The following is a 20,424-nucleotide window of genomic DNA, read 5'->3' as shown; positions in this document are numbered from 1 at the left end:
ATCCAGAAAAATATATATAAAAAGACAAAAATTCAGGAAAACTGTTTTTATTATTTTTTTTATTTATGGATATTTTTGTCAAAAACTCTTAACAAAAAGGACAATTCCTGATCTCTGTAAACGTCTTAGAACACCGCAACAGATATGGACAACGACACCGTTTCCATTCCATCCGCTCCGGGAGCTTCCATTCCATGCACCATTGGGACGTCGTCTGGGTCATCCTCGACGACGAGATAGCACAACAGATGGTTTTTCGCCTATTGACTTTCACAAGTGAAGTGGGGGAATTATTTTTTATTTGTGGCAGAAAAATTCCATTTTGTTTCCGCACTTTCGTTTTCTATTGAGGAGTGCGTTAAATATTTAAAGTAAAAAATATTTGCATCTTGATCTTGCCTGCCTCCTACTTTCTTTTTAAATTAGTTGTTTGTGTCGTCAATTTATTATGCATTGATGTTAAAAATCCGTCAAGTCTTTTGAACTTCTTAAGACTTCTTGACTGACTGATTACGATAGACCCAATAACTGAATAAAGGGGCAGAAATGGCGACGGAATATGGAAGTAATCTGGAAGTCTGAGATTGTAGTGTAGTAAATAGGTGTACGATCTTTAGATGTTGTGGCTACTTGTTTGTACACCTGGTGACATGACCATTATCCCTCTTTTTTTTTTTCTTTCTTTTTTATGTAAAATTGACAGAAGCAATAATTTAGTAAACGTGTAAAACCTGGAATTTTTAGAACTTAAAGGCAACTTTTTGATAAAGTTGCAAATCAAAGATAGTAAAATAGTGCATAAGGGGTAGTATAGCGATTAAATTTAATTATTTAATTAATATTTAATATTTTTTTTTTTATATGTGAGTTTAAATTCATTTTTAATAAGTGATACTCAACACGGGTTCGAACTCATAACTTTGACTCTAATATCATGTTACATCATCAGTTATTCCAAAAGCTTAAGTTGATAGGACTATGTAAATTTAATCATTTAATCAACACTTAACACTCCCCACCCCCTTTCTCCTCCCCCCTTCACCCTCATTTTTCCCGCCTTCATCGTAGATCAACCAGGGTGCGTGTGTCAATGGTTCTCCGAGTGCTTTCTAGCTGCACGTGGCCGGCCAGCGGTAGCGCGTGGAACGCGTGAGGGTGTGCTGGGTTTTTGTTATGATATTTTTGTTTTTAAATAAGAATGTATTATCTCTATATCTGCTTTTAGTAGCAATCTATAAGATGAAGTTTTATTCGTTTTCTTAGGTTTTGTTTTCACAAATCCTTAAGAATAACGAAATTGGTTTTCAGACGGTTTTTTGTTTTCTTATGGTTCATTTTCTAGGAGCAAACCATAGACCAATGATAGAGGAGTTATCAAGTATAAAGAAGAATTGTCACTATAGTAGAGGCCGTGACGGGCCACGTTACCCCTTGGAGGATTTTTATTTTATATTTTATATTTTATATTTTATTTTTTAACCCACGGAACCCTCAAAATAAATAAATAAATAAAATATATTTTTACAATTTTACGTACCCATTACCCAAGACAACCATTCTCCCGCACCCCCATTTAATCCACGGCAACCCTTCTCTCCTACACCCCCCACCCCCCACCCCCCAAAAAAAAAAAATCTCTAAGATGCTCTTTGAGCAGGAGAAAATTAATTTGAGATATCAGTTGAGGTATTTTGAACTTGATGTGCTTATTGATTCGACATTACAAAATTTGTCTTCCATTGCATAATTATGCCAAGGATTGGCAAAGATGGAAAAATCAAAGATATATTATCTTATTGATAGATTGATTCGTCTTGTTTTGACTCTTCCAGTGTCTACAACAATTACCGAACGAGCATTTTCAACAATGAAAATTGTTAAAACACGACTTCGCAACAAAATGAAGGATGATTTTCTTGCAAGTAGTTTAGCTCTCTATATTGAAAGGGAAATTGCTGAGAGCTTCGATTTTAGATTCGATATTTGATGATTTTGTATTTCTAAGAAACCGTAAAGTGCAGTTCTAGACATTTTTTTTTTTTTTGGGTACTTTTGCCTTTTTGATATAGTGTCGACATATTACATTTCCAATATATCAATTTGAGCACATATTTATTAACTTTTATAGATATTTTTTGTGATGCATATATTGTGTGAATTATCAAATTTTTAGTGTGAAAAAATTTTTTAGGACGCCAAAAAAATTTTAACGGCACTTTCAATATAAAATGGCTGGCTCCGCCATTGGGTAGAGGCAGTGAAGGTGATTGCGATTGATAAAACACTAGTATTGGTGATAAAAAAAAAAAAAAAAAAGGCAAGAAATCAATGACTTGACAGCGGTGATTCGTCGGAATTTGCTATAGATCTAAAACTGGTTGGGACGGTAACTTTTCATAAATATTGTTTTATAATAGCACGAGAAACTATTGTGTATGTCATAGATAATATTTGAGTTGTAAAGATTCATAATTGTATCTTTTGTCCAATTTGATTGTTATATCAATACAGAGATAATTGTTTTTTTTTTTTAAAAAAAGGTATTTAATTTTTATTATTATTATTTATTTTTTTAACTTGTTATAACCATGATTAATTTGGAGCCAAGTAAAGAAAAAAGTGAAGGAAAGGAAGTGGAATCGACCAATGAACCGTTGGCGTGCGGCTTTTGTGTCAGAATACTTTTTGATTTTAAAAACGCAGAGGCGCTACGTTTGCTCGATATTCCATTTGTGTTTGCAGAGCCTCATGATCTGATCTTATGCGAAAAACTCTAAGAACAGTGTCCCTAAAAGGACAATTCCTGATCTCTGTAAGCGTCTAAGAACGCTGCAGCAGAGATGGACAACGACGCCGTTTCCATTTCATCTGCTCCGGGAGCTACCAGGCACCGCTGCGACGTCTTTCTGAGTTTCAGAGACGACGACACGCGCGACCCCTTCACTTTCAACCTCTACGACGCGCTCGAGAAACACGGCGTCCGGGTCTTCCTCGACGACGAGGGGCTGCGCCGCGGGGACGAGATCGCGCCAAGTCTGCTCGAGGCTATCGACGACTCGGCCGCTTCCATCGTCATCTTCTCTCCGAACTACGCGTCGTCGCGGTGGTGCCTTGAGGAACTTTCCAAGATATGCGAGTGCCGGAGGCTCATACTGCCAGTGTTCTACCAAGTCTACCCGTCGGACGTGCGGAGGCAGAAGGGACCTTTCGAAGAACATTTTAGACGCCATGAAAATCGGTTTGGGAAGGACGTGGTTTCGAGGTGGAGTAGAGCTATGGCAAAAGCTGGTGGAATTTCTGGTTGGGTTTTCGATAACAGGTGGTATATTAATATACTCATTTAGGAGTAGAAAATATCCCTCGAATGAACCTTTCACGAAACCCTATTAATTGTGCTTATCAAGATTCAACATGGAAAATAATACCAAAACCCTATATATGCATCGATCCTCTTGTTTGAGTTGTTAATGTTTCATGTTGTTGGCCTAGTGATGCGTATTAGGGCTTAATTGTGTTTCCGGGTTGAATTAAGCTGCTTATAATAGTTTACTGGATGAAATTAGAGGAATGATTTGTAATATGAAAATAGTAAATGATGTTTAAGTAACCTTTGAAAATTGTTAATTAATAGCCGTCATCTTTGGCGGCATGATGTCTATGCAAAGCACTCTCAGTTTCAACTTCTTCTCTAAAGCCTTTTTATTTTTTCTTTCCTAAATATCCTATACCTTTCTTAAACATTGGTTATCCTTTAGTTTTCTTATTTATTATTTTAATACAAAGTATTTCTAAATGAGGAGGTAATGTTGTATGTATTTGGAGAAAGAAGTAAAAAATAATTTCTTAAATTAAAGAAACATAAAAAAAGAAGTTTCTTAAAATACACTTATTGGCTCTCTAGATTTGTTTATTCATATTTGGGGACGTTTTAGCATAAACATGGTTCTTTGCCTATTGACTCTCACAAGTGGGGGAATTTTTTATTTGTGGTAGAAATTTCCATTTTGTTTCCGCACTTTCTTTTTCTATTGGGGCGTGCGTAATGCGTGAAGTGATGAGTCATCTATTTTATTTACATCTTGTCATCTATTTAAATGGGTCTGTCGTAATAATATATTTTATTTGCATCTTTCCCTTACTTTTCTTTTCAAATTAGTTGTTTGTGTCATCTATTTATCATGCATTGATGTTAAATAGAGTGATCACGACAGGCCCAATAAGGGGGTTTCTTAAAAGAACGTAAACATGGAGCGAAATAACTTTTGACACCAGAAAAAAATTTGACAATATCTCACCAAAGGTTAGACATGAAGCCGGTGCATATCACCCATACTTGCAAGTCATATGACTTATACTGTCTACACAAATATGCTTATAGAAGCCGATGGTTTGACATCATAATTTGGTCATTCAGCAGTTGATATGGCTTTACAGGCCTCAGTTAAGGTGTCAAATGCTGAAATTCACCATCCATGAACATTTTTGATGAGCCAATATGCTAGAGAAATGTTTTTCTCCTTCATTCCTTCCTTTTGTATATTTATGTGCATATAATCTCTATCCTGCATGCCTTGTATTGAAGGACTTGTCTGTCATTAAAGTAGGCACATAGGAGATGACTATTCAAGTATTATTATTGTCATCCTTGTTATTCGTGTTTTTGATGAATATCCTTGTTACTCGTGTTAATACTTAATTACTTATAAACAGCAATGAGGCGCAAGCGAAGCTGATTCAATCCTTAGTCAATAGGGTGTTGATTGAACTGGCAAATACTCCGGTGGGTGTGGATACATATCCAGTTGGACTTGATTTTCGTCTACAAGAAGTGATGAGTTTGTTAGATGTTAAATCCAATGGCATTCGAGTTCTTGTATTATATGGTATGGGCGGTGTTGGTAAGACAACCCTTGCCAAGGCTCTTTGTAATAAACTTGTTGGTCGCTTTGAGTGCCTAAGTTTCATTTCAAAAGTAAGAGAAAAATCTGCAAATGGCGATGGTTTAGCATCCCTTCAGGACAAACTTATCCATGATCTTTCCTCTGGTAAGGTTCCTGTATATTCTAATTCTATCGCTGCAATCAAAGAATTAGTTCGTGAGAAGAGAGTTCTTGTTGTTTTAGATGATATTGATAATGTAACTCAGCTTGATTTACTTATTGGGGGAAGAGAATGGTTTTTTGAAGGAAGTAGAATCATCATCACCACAAGAGACAGAGAAGTTTTACCCGAGCATCTAGTGAATGCATTTTATGAGGTCAGAGAGTTGGGAAGCTCTGACGCACTTAAGCTTTTTAGCTACCATGCACTAAGAAGAGACAAACCCACAGATAAATTTTGTGATCTTTCCAAAAAAATGGTGTCTCTTACAGGAGGTCTACCGTTGGCTCTGGAAGTATTTGGTTCTTTTTTGTTTGATAAGAGGAGAATAGAGGAGTGGGAAGATGCTCTGAGAAAGTTGGAACAAATTCGTCCACACCATCTCCAGGATGTGTTGAAAATAAGTTTTGATGGGTTAGATACACAAGAGAAGTGTATATTCCTTGACATAGCATGTTTATTCATTCAAATGGACATGAAGAGAGAAGATGCAATTGATGTATTGAAAGGTTGCGGTTTTAGGGCTGAGATAGCAGTCAGAGTGCTGACAACAAAATCACTCATTAAGGTTGCTGAGGACAACACTTTGTGGATGCATGATCAAGTTAGAGACATGGGAAGACAAATTGTTATAGAAGATAACCCTGCGTATCCTAGTATGCGAAGTAGACTCTGGGATCGTGATACAGTCATGACTGTCTTGAAGAGTGAGAAGGTACGACTCATAGTTAGATACCTCTTATTCTTTTTCCAATTCCTTCTTGGTTTGTTGGATGGTAAGTTTTAGCACACCTTCCCAAATGCATGCATCCATGTTTCTATGTGTGACCCTCAAGGGAAAAAGGAGTATTAATATTTGTGCACCACTTGATGCTATAAGCAATATCTCTGTACTGTGTTTTAAATTTCCTTGTCACACATACGGATGAATTCTGGTTGGTGGAGGTTGATAAAGATTGAGAAACTTTGGGAGAGAGGACAAACAATGTTCAAGCTGACATGTTCACACTATACAATGGAGAATAAATAAATAAATAGTGTGTGTGTGCAAACTTACTTTGCTGCATTGTTGGTGCAGACAAAGAGCGAGTGTAGTGGGGGCCAAAAAGTTGAAAAACAAAATTTATAGATTTTTTTTAATAAAAGTTTTGAAAGGAACATTTTTTTTTTTTTTAGAGTTTTTTGTCCTTTTTATTAATGGTGGTCCCAAAAAAATGCCAATCCGGCCTGGATCTCCCAAGATTAAATTCATGCCTTCATCCTTGAATATAGAAATCATTAATGGTTTATGAAATGTGTACGCGTATAGTATGTTGGATCAGTTGTGGCAGTTCCACTATATGTAGGTAAGTGGACTGTTGAAAATTTGGAGTAAAAGTTATGCATGTCTTTTGAACCAAAAATTAACAAGGATTTTCTGAATATGTTCCCATCTGAAAAAATTTGGTCTCAATGTTCTTAGATGTTCTAAGTTCCCAAATACTGGTACCATTTTGTATGTCCTGTATTGTTATCTCACATTTTTTAGTTGCTTATTATTTTTCCATTGTCTCTCTGACTCTTCACTTGGCTCCATTCCATTTTTTTAAGTAGTTTCCATATTTTTTTGATAATAGGGAACAGGATGTATTCAAGGGATCGTCCTAGACTTTGATAGGAGGCCCTTGTCGAATGATCAAAGTAGCGACATAATTTCTTTGGAAAACCTCAAAAGAGCGCCCAATGTCAACTCTGCATTAACATACGTGGAAGAAAGGTATAAGAAGTATCTTCAAAATAAAGCAGAGAAACAGAGGGAGGTAGTACTACACACAAAGTCCTTTGAATCTATGGTTAATCTAAGACTTCTGCAAATCAATAACACGAGATTGGTAGGAAAGCATAGATATTTTCCTGCGCAACTGAAGTGGCTACAATGGCGAGCATGTCCTTTCAAAAGTCTTCCTTCTGATTTTTGTCCTCGGGAACTTGCAGTCCTTGACCTCTCGGAAAGTAAAATTGAACAAGTGTGGGGCTGGTATAGTAACAAGGTATGCTTCACTTATCAGGTGCACGAATTTGGTTACTAAGCAAGAACAGGATATGTTGATATGTTTCTTCTTACTCATAGTCACTAAAGCTAGTAAAGTGTTTAGGGTCCATAAGGCTTGCACTTTTTTATAGCAATTCTTTATGATTATCTCTTTTATGACCAAAAAAACACTTTGCGTTTGCCAGGTGGCTGAGAAATTGATGGTTATGATTCTCCGCAATTGCTATAATCTTGCTGCCATTCCTGATTTATCTAAGCATCAAACCTTGGAAAAGCTTGTTCTTGAGCGCTGCCTCAGTCTAATAAAGATTCATGAATCCATTGGAAACGTGAGTACATTACTTCACTTGAACCTGGGACATTGTTCGAACCTTATTGAATTTCCTGCTGAAGTCTCTGGGCTGAAAAATCTAGAAAACCTTATACTCTCTGGCTGCACAAAATTGAAAGAATTGCCAAACGACATAGGCAGCATGAGATCTCTGAAAGAACTTCTTGTTGATGACACTGCTATTGCAATGCTACCTGAATCCATTTGCCGCCTTACAAAGCTTGAAAAGCTTAGTCTAAATGGTTGCCAGTTCTTAGGAAGACTACCCAACTGCATTGGAAAGCTGTCGTCCCTGAAAGAATTCTCTCTTAATGGTTCTGCTATAAATGAAATACCTTATTCTGTTGGAACTTTGGTAAACCTTGAGAAACTGAGTTTAATGTGGTGTAAATCACTCACCTCAATACCTGATTCTGTTGGCAATCTCATATCATTGACAGAACTTTTAACTAATGGAAGTGCAATTAAAGAACTGCCTGCTTCTATTGGATCATTATCATATTTGAAGGCCTTGTCAGTTGGAAACTGTCAGTTTCTGAGCAAATTGCCTGATTCAATTGAAGGATTAGGTTCTGTTGTTGAGCTTCAGTTAGATGGCACATCAATTACAAATCTGCCAGATCGGGTAGGTGCCTTGAAAATGCTAAGGAAGCTTGAGATGAGAAATTGTAAAAGTCTTGGGTCTCTACCAGAATCAATTGGAAGCATGTTGGCTCTTACTGCTTTAAATCTATTTAATGCCAATATTTCTGAATTGCCAGAATCCATAGGGATGCTAGAAAATCTTATTATATTAAGAATGAATAAATGTACACAGCTCTGTAAACTTCCTGCTTCAATAGGAAATTTAAAGTCACTGCACCACTTGCATATGGAAGAAACTGCTGTGACAGAATTGCCTGAAAGCTTTGGGATGCTCTCAAGCTTAATGACATTAAAAATGGCTAAGAAGTCTCCTTTTCAGTTATCTGGAAAAAGCATGCCTGAAGAGGTTTTAGCCGCAACTGCACAAGAGAAACGAAATCCCGGAACACTTCCGACTTCTTTTTCCAATTTATGCTTGCTTGAAGAACTGAATGCTCGTGCTTGGAAACTATGTGGGAAAATACCTGATGATTTTGAGAAGTTGTCATCTTTGGAGATTTTGAATCTAGGACACAATAATTTCTTCAGCCTTCCATCCAGCTTGAGTGGCCTTTCCGTTCTCAAAAAGCTTGTATTGCCCTACTGCCAAGAGCTCAAGTCTCTTCCTCCACTTCCCTCAAGCTTGCTGGAGGTGAATGTTGCAAACTGTACAGCTCTGGAAAGGGTGTCTGATCTTTCAAGCTTGGAAAGCTTGTGCGAGCTGAATCTTACAAACTGTGAGAAGGTGGTGGATATCCCTGGCCTTGAATGCTTGAAGTCCTTGAGGAGATTGTTCATGAGTGGCTGCAAAACATGCTCGTCTGTCGTAAGAGGAAGACTTTCTAAGGTTTTCCCTCCGCCCTTATTATAATAAGGCTTCATTTCTCATATTGAAAAAATAAAGTTATAAATTCTCATGAAAATCTTAATTGTAGGTTTGTTTGAGGAATATGCGCACTCTTGGTATGCCTGGGAGAAAAATTCCAGATTGGTTTTCTCAAGGAGCGGTTCCATTTTTAGAACGTAAAAACCGCAAGATCAAAGGTGTGCTGGTTGGCGTTGTGGTCTCTCTCGACCATCAAATTCCGGATGACTTAAGAGATGAGCTCCCTTCAATACCATGTATAAGAGCAAATATCAGCAACCTGAATAAAAATTTATTCAGTACAATGCCGGAGTTAACAGGGGTTCCAAAGACGCATGATGATCATATTTACTTGGTTCGATATCCAGATTGTCACCCTTTAGTTTCTAAGTTGAAAGAAGGTTATGAGATACAGGTGACCAAGCAAGACCCACCATATATTAAGGGGGTTGAGGTGAAACAGTGTGGGCTTTGTTTGATTTTTGAAGGTGACGATGATTATGAAGGAGATGAAGAATCACTGGACGAGACTCATCTATCCATTTCAGAAAAATTAGCCAAGTTTTTCGGTTCTCCTGAAGAGGAAGAAGACCACATCTCTGGGTCTAGCTCTGTAGTTGAAATTCCAATGCAAGAAGCCGAGGAGGTTGAGGAACAAGAAGAAAGAGAAAGAGCTGAAACACTTGAAAATGCTGGGCTTTGGTGGGGCTTCTTGCGGCTTGTTCGTGGGTGTTTTTGCTTTCAATAAGAAGCTGCCTTGGCTTAGGTGCTCTAAAAAAAAATAACACACACACACATATATATATACTCAGCATTTAAGTATCCATCTCATACATTCTCTTTGTTCTTTTGTTTTTTTGCCTTTTTTCTTTTTTTAAAGAAAAAAAAAAGGAAAAGTATATATGAATATGTCACATAGACAAAAAAAAATCTAAGAGATGGATACTTGAGAATGATGAGTAATATTTTTTCTTCTTTTTTTTTTTCAGCGGTTCAAATTTAACATCATTCTCTTTGGAAAACCTAAAATTCAATTTGAACTGTTGAAAAAATTACAGCACTTAAAAGCCAAATCCAAAACCAAAACCCATTGAATGATCAAGTAGTGGTTGTGGTTGTGATTGTGATGGAACGTGACAACAGTGAACTTTCACTAGAAGTAATTTATTCATGAGAAATGCTATTTAGTTTCTTTCTTTTCTCATTCTTCTATTTTAAAAATCAATCATTGGATTTGCAATATCAACACCTTCACTTATCTAGGTTCTACAAGTCCAATGGTTAATTTTCAAGAGATGAGGATGAAGAATGATGAGAGAATACTAAATAACACTTCTCTTTATTCATATGGTTTCGTAAAAAATGTGATTATGTTACGATCCCTTGCCTTACATAGACCGGACCGAATGTATTTCCTTGATTTTATTCAGTAATATTTTGTATTAATTCTTGGATTGTATTTCTTATTCTGACCGGCCTCATTTAACTATTTAAAATAGGCATAGCTTGTGTACAATTAAATCACCACAAAATATACAGCTTAGTGTGCATGGCTAAATGTGACAATTTTAAGTAAATCTTCATCTTCAACAAATGAAATCATATCCTTTTGTTTCATTGGTTAGGACATTGACGTATGCTCAAATTTGCACAGAGAGATTTCATATGTAATTGGAGTGTTAGGGAGATTTCATGGTGAAAAAAAGTGCTTAGATACTTGCAGGAAACTCAAGATTGCAACCTTACATAGATTTCGATTTTGGGATAATGTCCAGATATTAGAATGTCAACATCATGTTACATCTTTCCATTATCTGATCATGTAATCTCCTGAAAAGTTATTTATTTTTTGATATTATTTTGGTTGTTGTGGTGGCATTTTGGTAAATCTATCACATGAAATCAAAGTGAGTAAGTTTCATGGTAATTACATTTATTAATAAAAAATAATATTTAATTAAAATAGATAAATACTTAGAGAATTTGATATTTGGTAGTTTTAAAAAATGGCCAGTTAATTTTATTTTTTTTAAAAAAGTACATTTTTAAAGTTAAATCTAGAGAAATTTTAAAGAGTTGGGACATTTTCAAATTGGCATACTGTTTAGTTTTGATAAAATGCACGTATATGGTTATATTTTAAATTTACTGTTATATATATATATAAGTATTTTTTGAAATATTATTTCCTTGTCAATATGGTCGGGTGGAAGAGTGTTAGGCCCTCCTATCTAGTTGGGTCATATGTGGACCACACCTGACAATGATACACTTGGAATTGGACTATATATATATAAAGACCAAAATAAGTGGTCCAAAAATGAATGTTTTTTTTTTTTTTTGAAAAAGGGTTTCCCTAGTAAAATTATCATGAATCCTATGAGTTAAAGGGAAGTTTATAATTATTGAATCTTTAGAGGCCACTCCCAAACAAATTTAATGCCATAAAAAGGCACATCTCTCCTTCAAGTATGCTGCCTTTTTATATTACCACCTCTTGAAGGAAGGGAAACTTATCAACAAAGTAATAGTTATGTTCGCAATTGAGAAAGAGTCACTGTTTAATTCTGAAAAGCATCATTCATTTCCAATTAAAAAAAGAAAAGAAAAAAAAGAGAAATTGCTTGGCACCATGTCTCCTGCTTTTTGAGATAGTTTAGTACAAACCATAAACCCCATATAGTCTTCCAAAGAACCAGATTTAACGATGGATTAGGGTTTTGGTGCATTAGCATGACCGTGTAATAGGGTCGGGTATGGGTGGGTGCTATTTGTATGGGATGTTTGAATACTTGTCCAAACAGGTGAAAGTCGCCCAATATAAAACTATATGGGATATTTTTTACGAAATTGAATGCCAATTTGATTTGCCTCGTAAATAACATTGTTGATTACTAATTGAACTGCTACAAACAGGGATCATGGATTTTGATCTCAAAGGAATGATGAAATTTGACGGTGGAGATTAAATTTGTTTGTGTATATATTTTCACATTATTTGTTTTATTTTGATAAAATATGTAAAACTTGTTTGAGATTGCGTTTGAGGGGTCTAAAAGTGATTTTAATACTAAAAAAGTTTGTTTGAAAAACAAAAGTAATTGTTTGGTAAAAAAATTAAAAGCACTTTTAAGAGTTCAAAAAATCTAAAAATAGTAAAAAAAAAAAAAAAAAAAAACACTTTTGAAAAACACTTAAAAATGAAACTTTTGTCCAAAAGTTTTTTTTTTTTTTACTTAAAAACTCTATTTTTCAAACGCAATTCCAAACAAGCTCATAGACGGTGAAATGTTTTCTCCATCTCTAAGAGCCTGTTTGGGCTTGTATTTGAGAAAAAGAATTTTGAGTAAAAAAAAGCTTTTGGGCAACATGCTTAATTTTTAAGCTTTTATCAAAAATGCATTTTTGATTATTTTTAAACTGTTTAAACTCTTAAAAATACTTTTAATTTTTTTAACAAATGAATATAAACGAATTTTTTTTTTTTAAATTTTTTTTTTTTTTGAGTATTAAAAGTATTTTTAAGCTTTTGAAACGCAATTCCTTATCCCCTTTACAAGTCAATTTAAAACCTTTACCCTTTCTACTCTTCACTCTCAATCGACCCCTCTCTCTCTCTCTCACTCTCTCGTACCTAAAATCCCTTCCCAAAAGCCGCTTCCTCTTCCATACCCACACAAAACCCTTCCTCTTCCACCACCAAAGACCGGTGGTGCCCTCCTATCAACCGCACGCAAAGCCCTTCTCCTCCTCCGAATCAATCGAAGGCAATGGCGGCGAGCGCGGCCTCTGAGGTGTCGGAAGGTCCAGTCCTGAGCCTGTTGAACAAGCGCATCCGAAACCTGCGCAAAAAGTTCAACCGCATCAGCCAGATGGAGGAGGCCATCGCGCAGGGAAAGCTCATCAAAAAGGAGCAGGAGGAGGTCCTCCGCTCCAAGCCCGCCGTCACCGTACTCATTGACGAGCTCGAGAAGCTCCGCCAGCCCCTCTCCCAGGCCGTCTCTGAGGAGCTCTCCCTCGCCGCCCAGAATCACCAGCTCTCCTCCGACTCCGCCCCCGCTAACGATCATCCCCAAACCCCCGAAGACAACCACCACGACGAGCGCAACAACGACCGACCCGACCTAGGCGCTGCGGAGGATCTCCTCAATCTGCTTTACTTCGGCTCGCTCTTCGACGTCAAGCCGCAGAGCGATTTCACGGCGACCATGCTGGCGAGGACGCACGAGCGCGGGTGCTGCCTGACCTACGATTACGTCACCGACGACGCCACCACCGATCTACTCGGAGAGCGGGACTTGGACTTGATTTCGACGCTCGGCGGGTTGTTGATTTCGCGACCGGTGGATTCGAGCTTGTCGCACAAGAACGCCTTGCAGCGCTGCATTGAGCACGCCAAACTTTGGCTCGCCAACGCCGACCGGCCCATTGAGCCCAATTCCAACGTTACCTGTAAATATTGGTTCATGAACTTCCTTTTTTCTTTTCTATCTATAGTCTGCTGAATGGTTTGTGAATGTGTGTGTATTTTTATTTTGTAGATGCGAGTTTGAGAGAGAGGTTGAATAAGATAATGGCTTCGGACTATTTCACCACCACACCGGAGATGAAAGCTCCGGTGGAAGTTGCTGCTGCTGGAAACTATGCTTCTTTCCAGCAGATACCCATTACAGGGCCCACCCAAGTGGAAGGTTCGGTTGCACAGTTCCAGCACACGGTATAACTCTCTATTCTATTATTAAATTTTGATTTTTTATGATGTGGATTTGTTTTCTGCTGTATTAATTATGATATTTATATTCCATCTTTGCACATTCATTATATCTATGTGTTCCTTTTATAATCAGGGCTGCATTGTGTACGGTCTTGCAGTTATCTTTTTAGGTTAAGTCTGTTTTAATTAACATAGTCATATGCATTGTTTTGCATTTTTGCCCAAACTTTGAGAAACTCTGCTAAGGAGGTTGGGAATCGTCTCCAATACTGAGCATTCAAGAATGCATTCCTAGTGAACTGCCTTTTTCTCTGTGGAAACATGGGAAAATTGGCTGCCTCTAGAAGTTCACAATGATTTAATCTGATAAAATGACTACCCTTTCCTCCATATGTGCTAAAGATGTAGAGGGATTTGATAGATTGGCATGCTTGTGCTTCTTTCCCACACTGTCAATATGGGTGCTCCAGCTGCAGTGTACCATCAATTTTTTAATATGGTTATAGTGCCTTTTACTTGTAAACATCAGTAAGCTGAGGAATTTATTGGGGCTATGGAAAATGCGTCAACTTTTGAGAACGCCTGATTCGTTAATTATGCATCAACCTTTGGGATATCCCAAGAGATCCCAAGATTAGGAAGTGTTTCTGCCCTAGAAGAGTAAATTTGAAGTTACAATTTTGGAACTTTAGAAAACACAACTTACTGGGGAGATCAATGTGCTTTCTTTGTTACAAAGTGTTTTGTCGCATTTGAAAGAAAATCAAATTCTATAGAAGATGGAAGAAATCTTTCCAGTATATGATAAAAGTTATTTATCCATACCCACAATTATTAACTCTAATTTTTTTTAAAAAAATTATGATAATTGTCTGTCACAATGCAAAGTCTCGTTTCTTGGTTCTTGGCACATCTCTTGTATGCTCTGCATACTAGTGATACACTTTTTGGGGAAAATATACTTTACTCTCCTAAACTACCACAACTTAATTGTAAAAGTGACATCTTGCTCCCTCAAACTACTGATCTGTTACAAATAAGTCACTTGATTAGCATATGGTGTCAAAATTGATGAAAAAGTGGTCACGTGCCCATCACTTGACTGATTTGGTGTTTTTCTTCCCAAAATGCCATTAAAATCATTAAAAATAATAATAAAAAACTAAACTAAACTTAAAGAGAAAAAAACTAGAAGGTGTCCGAACCAACTCCACAGTCCCCCCAAATTTTTTGTTTTTGTGCATAATTTTAATTTGTTTTCAGTTGTTTGTTTTTTTAATAGTTTTAATGGTATTTTGGGAACTTAAATGCAAAAATAGTCACCTGACACGTAGGTGACCACTTTTTCATCCATTTTCCCCACACTTTTTTCATATAATTTTAGTACATATCAAAAAACAAAAAGACAAAATCTTGCTTACATATCTTCGTTTCTTTAGTAGTATTACTTATCAAAAAAAATCTTGCTTACATGTATTTTATATTCTCTTTTCTTTATCAATATGTAGCGTGGCCGTTCCTCATTAGAATGATATTTTGGAATCAATTATATTTGAATGCTCTCTCAAATATAAAGCCAAAATGAATAGGACACTTCTTACTTTTTACTTGTGGTTCTTTTTTCTTTGGTCACGATGGTTTGATTGTAAGACATGCTTCTTTTGTGTCAGAATTTTCATTAATGTGTCTTTATATGTAAATCCAGATGAAATTGGATGCTTCTGTTTTGTTTTCATTAAAAATTTGTCTGTAAGCCTTACTGGAGACTAAGTTGATCAGTTCATGGTGGGGTTAAAGAAAATCATATCAGTCTGCCTCCAAAGCTTCAACTCCTATGAATCACCTAGTGTGAAGTGTTGCTTGATTTCTTTTGTACTTTTTTTTCCTAAGTAAATTTTGATGAAACAGTGTTCTGTAAAGTATGTCAGTAGTTACATCATAAAGAAGAAGATTCCTGTGGGGTGAGTACTTTTTCTTATCCATTTGATTTAGTTTGAATCCTACCATGATGTACATTATAGTTAGGCATCACAATATGGTAATTGGCAGCAATTTCAGAATTGATGCATAATAGGGATCAGTCTTACCAAAGAGTACCTTCCCCACTGTCTAGGAGATGTAGTCTTATAGAATGTCTGGTCCATATTTGATTGAGCTAAGTTTAGCAGTACCACATATATGAATACTAATGTGTTTGCATGAGGGAAGTAGATAAAATTACAATGGATAAGGAGAAGGCATAGACTTGTCAGATTCTTGTAGGCATTATTCTTAATAAGTGTTGTGATGTCCTTCAAGGCAAGGTGCTACCAAAAACGTGTCCAGCACAATACTTAAAGCATTTGTCCTTAAAAGCTTAGGCCTTCCCATAGTGAGCAACACTTCGCATAGCACATGCTCTTTTTGCAATTTTTCTGAAAGAATGTGAGCCAGGTGCTCAAACCTTTTAGCATATCTTGTCAACATGTTGTAGTCAAAGTCACAATTTCATCATTTTACTTCCAAAAACCAGAATTTCATTTCTTCATAACAAAACATAACCCTCTGCCTCATAGGGATGTGCATTGACTCAGTGGGAGTCAGAAACAATTCTTCTAGCTTCTGTCTCTGCCGGGGTTAGAAAACCTCTAACTCCACCTTTGACATTGTTCATTTTCGGTCTAACACTTGTCTCCAAAATGTCATAGTCAAGTCAATTGAAATAATCAGAAATGGTCTGCAAGGAAAAACGAAGACGAGATCTTTGACCTAACGAATCTTCGTCTTCAAAGACTAAGAACAACGAACACAAGGTGGTCTTTGACTGAAGAACTCTTTGTCTTCAAAGATGAAGAACAACAAAGGCGAAACGTTGACTATGTCTTCAATTCTTCATCTTCAAAGACGAAGAACAATGAAGGCGAAACATCATTTAAGATTGAGACTCTTCATCTTCATCTTTGACTGATAATAAAAATGGAGATCAACAACGACGACCGAGAGACTAAGAGAGGAGACTTGAGTTGAGACTGAGAGACTGAGAGTGAACTGAGAAGATTTGAGAGTGTGAGGTGAGAGAAGGAATGCCTCTGCAAGGGTAGGCTTCGGGAAAGGGATATATATGAATCCTCAAAATGATGCCAGTTCATCTTAGGAAAAATCTTATTATTTCAGTCAAAACTGTGTTGGCGGCGGTCAGCAGTTGGAATACTGGAAATTTGCACAGCCCTATTGCCCCAGTTCCACCAAGAACAGTGAGAGGAAAGGAAAACCAGGATTTTCTTAGCGGTAGCATCCAGCTTTATGGTTTTGGAAGCAACATGCCTTGTTGCTTCCTGGCATTCATGTGCACTTAAGAGGGTCAATCAACATTCTCTAAATGTAACTTTTACTTTCTTTTCTCTGAGTATGAGTGTTTATACTTCATCAATCCCACAATAGATGGCGTGTTTCTTTTGTCCTAAGAGAGATGAAAATATTACCCTTAAATTTGAACGCACCTTGTTTCAAATTTGAACTCGTATTTTTTCAAATTTGTACATATCCTTGTTAGCTCATCTGAGAGTATTTTAGACTAAGTTTTGTTCTATTAGAATACTTTCCATGTGTGATTTTTATCTACTGTGGGGCAGGGGGAGTATGCATTACTAGCTAGTTAATCGTTTTTTTTAATGTTGTTTTCAATATAAAGTTTTTTTTTTTTTTTCTTTTAATAATTAATCCAAATATCAATGAAAGCGTAAGGCGCCCCCAAGTATACATGGAGTATACAAGAAAAGGCACCTAGGTAGTAGGGGCAAAAAGAAAATCTTAAGTTTCAATATAAAGTTTAAAAATTTAGAAGGCTTGCACTTGGGCCCCTCAAGGTTATTCTCATCGTAAATGAGTAGAATTTCTCACTTTGGTGCAATTTCCTTTTACTATTCTGCTTGTAATAGAGGATTTTCATTAGAACGGGATGGGAATAATGTTAATAAGATGGCTGTGGTGGAAGCATGGTCATTCTGCTTCGGTATTGTTGGGGTCCATGATGTCATACCTGTTATGTGCTATTACTATTTTTCATGTTAGAAATGAATGAGCCGAGTTTGGAGAAGCTCCTTTTCATCTCGAAAAGGAGCTTGAATAAGAAAAGTGAAAACAAACACTTTAACCAGAAATATACTTGTAGCTGGAGAATTGATTTTACCTATTATATGAACGGTACTTCATAAGTGACTCTATTCAATATCTATTTGTTTAGAAAAAGCTAATTTTGTATAAAACCTATATAAGACTAAATGTGTTGATAAATCTCTGTTTAATTTGAAGTTCAAAGGCCGTGAGTTTATGTTTAATTGTCCATTTGAGGTTATTTTTTTAATGGGTAAACTATGATAGGATGCTTCACCCATTTTCACTAGTTTTTAGGTTTTGTTTTGTGTTTTTTTTCTTTTCCTTATACTTGTAGGGATGTTGCAATACACATTAGGAAAAAGTTTTCTGATTAACTTAGCCAAGTCTTATGATTTTTTTAATTCCATAAAGTGGGACCACTCATGTGAAAGAGAAATTGATTATTTAGAGCACCAAGAGGTGGCTGAGGTATGCAATTATAAGATATATAATGAAAGTTGTGGTTTTTTAATTTTTATAGTGTTGAATGATGGAAAAGGAATGTTCTGGCTGAATTCCCGCCTTTTACTATTTTACTTGTAATAGAGGATTTTCATTAGAACTGAATGGAAAAGGAATGTTCTGGCGAAAAGCATGAGGTTTTAAATTCGAGAAATCAGTTCAGAACCCTCCTGTGTTTATTTTTGCTATTTTGACTTTTAAGACCCCAGTTTTCAATTTGATAGATTTGAGACCTTAGTTTGGATTCATTCTAAATTCTAAACCTTTGTCAGCATTTCTGTCAAATCGATAACAAAAAGCTGTGAAAAGACAAATATACCCTCTATAAAGTGACTAGCTTCCCAGCCCAGCTATGGCGGTGGCTGTGGGTGGCACAACCCAACCCCTAACTACCCACAGCTTAGGGGTGGCCTGTGACCACCCTCTATTAGGGTGCTGCTGCAAGCGACACCCCTCTATTATAGGGGTGGCTGCGAGTGACCCCTCCTTTTCGAAGTGCTGGTCATGGGCCACCCCTTAACAGAGGCTCATGACAAGCTCTTGTAATAGAGTGGTTGCAAGCCACCTCATAAGCCATGGGTGGTCAGCATGGTTGGGCCATGCCACTCACTGCCACTGCTGTGGCTGGGTTGGATGAGCAAGTCCACACCTTTTTTTCTTCTAAATTTTTTTATCTTGAGGGTATAATGGGATTTTAACAACCATTTATGTTATCAATTTAACGGTAATGCTAAAAGAGGTTTCCAATTTAGAATGAGCCTAAACTCAAGTCTTAAATTCATCAAATTGAAAACTAGGATCTTAAAGTCAAAATGGCAAAAAGCAAAGGGGGTCTTGACCTTTTTTCCTTCTAAATTATGCTATATTTGATGGGACAGTAATTAAAGGTCTCTTTCACCCCACAATTTAGAATCTTAGTCTTTGTTTAGAGATATAGTTGGTTCAACTAGTCGTTTGTTCGTATTTTAATAGTCAGAAGCCTATTCCGATAGTTTTTATAAATTATGAGTGCTCTCTGATAAAGAAATTAGTTGGAAATGCAATTTTACTAGCTTCTTTTGGCGCTCTCCGTTGGGCATTAGTTAATGTGTATTAGCAGTTATATAGGTAAAAGTGCTAATAAGTTTGCATACTGTGCTAGGACTGCATCTTATTATGTTGCTACCTATTTGTATTGTTATTATTATTTTTGGCTGTTGGATGTCATTATATCTTGTACTGCATTCTTTTTTCCTAGCCTGTTTCACTTGGGTTTTGAGATGTCGCATTTTATATACGTGCTTATAACGTTACATCCCTCCTCCTGACACCCACCCTTCCCCTGGATACATTTTTCTTGTATCTTTTGTAGGAGCAAGATGCAGAAAATTTTCAAGGTTATGAAACTGGCGATAATGAATCTAGTCCTGTGGATGAACTTCAAAAGGTATCTTAATGCATTCCTTGTTCTTGCTATACTTTTTATTCCTTCGATTGGATATGTGAGGCCTCTGCTTGGGCAGGATGAAGTAGAGACAGAAAATGCTGCAGAGGCCGTCTCAGTTCAACAAGAACAGATCAAAGCACAGGCAGAACTGGAGCAGGAGCATGATGAGATAGATCCACAGTCAAAGGCACAACAATACATTCCCAGAAGGACCTATCAGAACCAAAGAGGTGGTCGTGGTGGTGGTGGTGGTGGAGGTGGCCGTAGGGGTTATTCCAATGGCCGTGGAGGACGAGGCAGTGGCAGGGGAAATGGATCCTATCAAAATGGTCGCAACCAGTATTACGAGCAGCCGGGAAATTATTATCCAAAGAACTTTTATAACAATAGGGGAAGGGGTGGCAGGGGTGGTGGACAGGCTTACAACAGCCATGGTTCAGCAGTTCAAGGTGGTCATGCCCCAGCCGATGTTGGGGTGCATTCATGACATAATCAATTAGGTGTTCAATATGGTGTTTGGTACTAGCTTTCTTTGGGAGGGGGGGGGGGGGGGGGGGGGCGGGTGAAAATGTTTTCTGCTTTTGCGCAAAGCATTGTTTTGAATGTTGGTTGCTGTTGATGAATTTCACCATCCCGGACCACACCCTTCTGTAGTTCGGTTCATGAAGAACTTTTCATCAGAAACCTTTGAGAAAAAATAGTTTTGCGACATTATTTATTCAAAAGTGCAGTGCCT

General features: G+C 37.0%; 2 protein-coding genes across 2 annotated transcripts; both read left to right on the top strand.

The window, feature by feature from the left end:
• Positions 1–2,704: 2,704 nt before the first annotated feature.
• Positions 2,705–10,398, top strand: LOC132177632 (uncharacterized). Its single transcript, XM_059590031.2, has 5 exons — positions 2,705–3,319; positions 4,711–5,815; positions 6,717–7,130; positions 7,318–8,934; positions 9,023–10,398. Exons 1-5 carry the CDS (start codon positions 2,841–2,843, stop codon positions 9,698–9,700), a joined length of 4,293 nt encoding a protein of 1,430 aa, XP_059446014.1. The 5' UTR covers positions 2,705–2,840; the 3' UTR covers positions 9,701–10,398.
• Positions 10,399–12,535: 2,137 nt separating this feature from the next.
• On the top strand, positions 12,536–20,224 carry LOC132177631 (glycine-rich protein). Its single transcript, XM_059590030.2, has 4 exons — positions 12,536–13,404; positions 13,494–13,669; positions 19,614–19,688; positions 19,765–20,224. The coding sequence occupies exons 1-4, from the start codon at positions 12,723–12,725 to the stop codon at positions 20,173–20,175; spliced, it is 1,344 nt and encodes a 447-aa protein (XP_059446013.2). The 5' UTR covers positions 12,536–12,722; the 3' UTR covers positions 20,176–20,224.
• The last annotated feature ends 200 nt before the right edge of the window (positions 20,225–20,424 follow it).

This window comes from Corylus avellana, chromosome 4 (assembly GCF_965113065.1).
Source record: "Corylus avellana chromosome 4, dhCorAvel1.hap1.2, whole genome shotgun sequence".
NCBI classification, from domain to species: domain Eukaryota; kingdom Viridiplantae; phylum Streptophyta; class Magnoliopsida; order Fagales; family Betulaceae; genus Corylus; species Corylus avellana.
The sequence above is the reverse complement of the archived record's forward strand: the minus strand, read 5'-3'. Positions and strand labels throughout refer to the sequence as shown.

Bases quoted from the DNA above. Each gene is read 5' to 3' on its own strand.
- LOC132177632 (XM_059590031.2), top strand. From the start codon at position 2,841: ATGGACAACGACGCCGTTTCCATTTCATCTGCTCCGGGAGCTACCAGG. The intron at 3,320-4,710 runs GTGGTATATTAA...ACTTATAAACAG, and splicing joins GGTTGGGTTTTCGATAACAG to CAATGAGGCGCAAGCGAAGC. The intron at 8,935-9,022 runs GTTTTCCCTCCG...TCTTAATTGTAG, and splicing joins TAAGAGGAAGACTTTCTAAG to GTTTGTTTGAGGAATATGCG.
- LOC132177631 (XM_059590030.2), top strand. From the start codon at position 12,723: ATGGCGGCGAGCGCGGCCTCTGAGGTGTCGGAAGGTCCAGTCCTGAGC. The intron at 13,405-13,493 runs GTAAATATTGGT...TTTATTTTGTAG, and splicing joins GCCCAATTCCAACGTTACCT to ATGCGAGTTTGAGAGAGAGG. The intron at 19,689-19,764 runs GTATCTTAATGC...CTGCTTGGGCAG, and splicing joins CTGTGGATGAACTTCAAAAG to GATGAAGTAGAGACAGAAAA.